The sequence below is a fragment of the Mytilus galloprovincialis genome, chromosome 12 (genome assembly GCF_965363235.1).
Source record: "Mytilus galloprovincialis chromosome 12, xbMytGall1.hap1.1, whole genome shotgun sequence".
Classification (NCBI taxonomy): domain Eukaryota; kingdom Metazoa; phylum Mollusca; class Bivalvia; order Mytilida; family Mytilidae; genus Mytilus; species Mytilus galloprovincialis.
Genome location: NC_134849.1, coordinates 65,402,506 through 65,407,297, shown reverse-complemented (window position 1 = coordinate 65,407,297; position 4,792 = coordinate 65,402,506). Strand labels below are relative to the sequence as shown.

General features: G+C 32.8%; 1 protein-coding gene across 1 annotated transcript; it reads right to left on the bottom strand.

Moving 5' to 3' along the window:
• Positions 1–418: 418 nt before the first annotated feature.
• On the bottom strand, positions 419–3,353 carry LOC143054564 (putative inhibitor of apoptosis). The gene is made up of 4 exons (XM_076227583.1): positions 2,732–3,353; positions 2,018–2,222; positions 1,516–1,716; positions 419–1,125 (listed from the first exon to the last, which is right to left on the bottom strand). Exons 1-4 carry the CDS (start codon positions 2,927–2,929, stop codon positions 929–931), a joined length of 801 nt encoding a protein of 266 aa, XP_076083698.1. The 5' UTR covers positions 2,930–3,353; the 3' UTR covers positions 419–928.
• Between the last annotated feature and the right edge of the window lie 1,439 nt (positions 3,354–4,792).

The following is a 4,792-nucleotide window of genomic DNA, read 5'->3' as shown; positions in this document are numbered from 1 at the left end:
TAGCCTATGAGGAACCAGTTTCATTACTAATCGTTTTAAAATCAAGTTTCTTCTCGAATGTCTGAAATCTACTTTACATCTTTATCTCATCCTCACTTTAAAGATATAAATTTGATGCATGTATCATAAACGTCTGACTACTTTTGCAGTGTGAATGCGTCAGTCATGAGATAAATACACATATATAAATCAATATCTAGAACATTCGAAATTGATTAACTGTGATCGTTAACAAAAGGTATCATCTAAACTTGACATATATCACGATAGATATACACTGATATTTCTTTTAGGTTATTTTTTATGTTTAACTCTTAAGTGCTTTTTTCCTATCATCTACTTAAAAGCTTTCGAAAAGTATTTATCATTAACTATGAAGGAAATCGAGAGGAAATAAGATGGCGAATAGACACGTGACTTAAGAATATACAAAGCTCTTTATTACAATGATGAGTCTATGAAAGTTATGAAGTTATTAAAGACTCCAATTAACAATCAAACAGTTAACTAAAGACTATTTAAGATCTGCATCGTCAAAAATAGTTATATTAGTATTTGAAACATATTACAATACTAATATATTATATTGTATTAATAAAAATTATGAACCATCAAAACTTTAAACACAGAAGTATAATATTACAATAAATACATATAATATACAATTAAACATGTTAAAACAACAATACAATAGACTTACACAAATTATAAATTTCAATAATAGTAAAGTAATTTTGAACATTAATTTTCCAATATGATTTGGTGGTCATTTGAATCATTTTACATATGGATCCACAAAATTATAATTTATGCGAGGTACGTTTTTACGTTTCCTGTTTCGTATCTCATACATACGGGACATTTTCTAATTGCAGGTTGATTTGGTAGTCATCGTTATCATTTTCTTTATAGAATAGCTGAAAGTAACTTATGCAAGATAAGTTTTTACAGTTCCTTTCACATACGTCCTACATACGGGACATTTTCTCATGGCAGGAGCGCAGTCAATACAACACACAATATGTCCGCATGGCAGAAATGCAATGGATGCCTCTAGATCTAAACACACTTTACAGAGTCGCTGGTCCCTCAATTGTCTGTTTTCCTCTATCAGATTTTCTGTATCTGAAATAAGAAAAAATAGAGTTTCTGTATTTATGTAAAATGCTCTCTTGTTCTTGTTTAATTGCTAGTTCATACTATCTAAGCCAAGAAAAAAGAAGAAAGTCAGTTCTAATGTCAAATTGCAAATTTTTAATATTTTTGAGCTTATTTTACTATATCAATAAACAGCTGCGACATGAGCCCACGATACGCCCGTCTCTATTTGAAAGAATAAAGTTCAATAACTTCTCAATTTCATATCAGAAATTCTTCATTTTATAGTTTTGATCTTACTTGCTGAAAGGTATTACCTAAAAATCTGAAATATCTGTTATAGTTTAATTTTGTATATATCCTTGCTTTTGGCAATTTAATTGTTTACAAAATTAAGAAAATAAATAGAAAGCATACCATCAAAGAGTAAATTCTGTTCAATTACTGTGTTGTCTAAGCCATTGCTCTGAGTACTGGTACTATCTGATTTGTGGTCACCTGCCGTGTTCGTGTTTTTTTCATGTTGAGTCACGTCTGATGTGGCTCCTTGCTGTTGAGGATGAGCTTCATCATCTAGTAAAATGTACATAACGTCTGTTGCTGATATGCTGTTCATATCTGAAATGATTATGAATAATTATATGATATTGCATATTTCATGTAAGCGATCAAAACAAGAAGTATTGTGCAGCAGCTGTGAATTTCACCAATTCTATAAACTTCTGTTTTGATTCATAAAGGTGAAATATAAACTTGTTCATTTTTTTTCATTTCTTTTAACTAATATTGATTTCATTTTATTAATTGTGAAGTTTTGCGATTATGCTTAAGGCTGCAAATCTAAAATGCTTTTATCTTCTTATATATCATTCGTATCATGTCGTTTTACACATCTAATAAAATTTGCAAGACTTCATACCTTTTCCGGAAGTCGTTACATGCTGAAAAGCATTTATAACCTGTTGATCTGTATATCCCATTTCAATGACACTTCTAGCTGCAACTGTTTGAAATATGTCATTGTGTGTTGTTCTAGTAGTACTGGTATTTACAGCAGAGGAAGAAGTTTGAGCTCTCGATGTTGTCTCTTGTGTATTTTCATTTGTTGCATTGGTTTCTCGGTCCTGAAACAGGTAAAAAGTCCATTTTAAAAATGTCAATGATTAATATTTAGGAACACATGAATTAAAACAAATTATGTAGCAAACTGGTATAATGATTTTTTGTGTTCTTTGGAAAACAATCTCACGGCATGTTGCATACTGTTACTCAGAAGAACAGCAACCAACCATGTAATTGATCCAAAACACCATCGGAATGTACAATTTATCTACCACACATCAAATTGCATTGCACTCCATAAGAAGTCCCTGATTTCTAAAAATAATTCCGATTTGATTTTGTTTTTGTTTTTGTTTCAGGGGAGAGGGTTTCATGTTTTGCATGTAAACGGATAAGAACGTTCGTTTATTCATTGAAATCATCTTTATGTTTGTCAAGTTGTAGTACCAAAGTTATCATTTTTATCATTGGTATTATTATAATCGGGATTTTTTTCCATAATTTTGCTTTCATGATTTGCTTAGCAATGTACATTCGGGTTAATTGAATTTTGTTTAACATTTTTACTTACTATTTCAGCTTGTCTTTTCTGAACGGCGTTAATGAACTTTTCTCCCTTGTTTTGTTTCAGAAAAGTACATTTCGGAAACCATCTGGCATGTTCAACCCATGGATCGTCACCTGCTTCCCAGTTTCGCAGTCCTCCACCACAGAAAAAGCATCTTGTGTAATCATGGTAACCAGCAAACAGAAAACCAGCCAAAGCCATCTGACGTGGTGATTGGTCTAAATATGACGGCCAGCCTTCAAAGGAACTGATTCTAACAGTCAAGCAGGCATAGTTAGAATACTTAGGCTTTTCTAGGTGTATTCCAAGTGATTCAAATTCGGTGTTATGCTGGCATGAACTGGTTCCAGTAGCATTATGGTTTTCATTGGATGTCTATGTTTCTTGACTATTCTCGTTCCCCGTTGCAGAGCTAGTTCTGTCCCTATTAGATGGTGAGCGTATTTGGGTTCCCGGTCTTTCCTGTACATTGCTGGTACAATTGTAAGATCAACTTATTTGTAATCTAGGCTCAGATGTTGATGACGCATTTTCTGACTGATTCAAACCTTGACTCGAAACAGTTGTTGTATCAACAGTAGAATCAGTATTATTCGGAACAACCGTTGTCTGTTCTTCTTGATTTGCAGACGATGAGAATCTGGGTTCGGCTAGGAGTGCACATGATGGTGATAGCATTTTATGTATAACAACAGGATCGTCACCCGATTTCCATCTGTCATATGTATTTCCACAGGAAAAGCACTTTGTTTTTCTTCCGTCAATGTAGTAAAAACCAGTCTTAGCCATTTTAATTAGATTTATACTAATGTCTCGTGGGAAATTGCTATACGATGACACTCTCAGAAGTTCATTTGACATTGAATCGATATGAGATACTGGCGTGTCACTTGAAAAACTCTCAAAATAAGTTCTTAAACTGAGTGGACAAAATTGTGATTTAGACTGTGGGAAAATGTGTACTCGCAATAAATCGCCAAGTACGTTGTAGCTTTCTTTATTTTTTTGTAAGCTTGATTCATTTTGAACTTTACTGACGGTGTCAATATTGTTAAAAGCAGTACCATAGCGTATTGCCGTAAACTCCTGATGGTTGATAATGTGTTCGACATCCGAAGACATTGTTTTGTCAACCATTGTTTCTAGTCTTTCTATGGTCAGTCTTAAATTTGTTAATTTTCTTTAATTTTGGCAAATGTTTTCAGTCTATTTATAATTTCTGGTATTTGCGCTGGACCCGAAAGGTTTATTGCTGAAGTCAGTTGCTGAACTTTATCTTTAAGTTCTTTCAGGTCACTGCAAACTTTTTCATATCCTTTATCATCCTCTGTGTAACTTGTCATATCAATTTTATGCGTGTCGTCAGTATCCTGTAAACACGTGCTTTCTGGTGTTTGGTCAGTTTGTACAGAACGTGAAAGCATGAGAGGCCCTTGCCCCGTATCACTAAATGATCTTTGAAATAATCTTGGTTCGCACATTCTTGAATCAATGGCTCTGCTTTGGTGTTTTCCTTGTAGAACAATATCTGACATTTCTGTACAACATATAATTGCTGAATAATCTAGAAAAAAAATAGGAAGATTAAAGTAGTAAAATACAATTTTCATTTGATTTTGCCATGTGATTATGGACGTTCCGGTTAGATTTTCCTCTGAGTTCAGTATTTTTGTGATTTTACTTTTTACGTCATAATGATTGTCTGTAATCAATACGAAAGAAAAAATAAGCCAAATTAGTTGCTCAATCCAACTTCCTCTGTTTCCTTGGGTTTTTTTTTAAATATGTACTATGCCCACTTTTCATTACTTCTAAGGTGACAATTTTTGGGTCAAAATTGCATAATACTTCTACTTATATATATATATCTTAAGTTTAATATGAAGAGATAATATAAAGTGTATGTTTAACAATGTGCTGTCATAGTGACAAGAAATTGAATTATCTGCAGAGGTGGAACCCTGAACAGTTGAGTAAGTATGGGTACTACATTTAAGCTAAAAAAACTCTCTGAATTTGGATTGTGATTAAATATTGATCACACAATAGATTTGTGTCACTAAA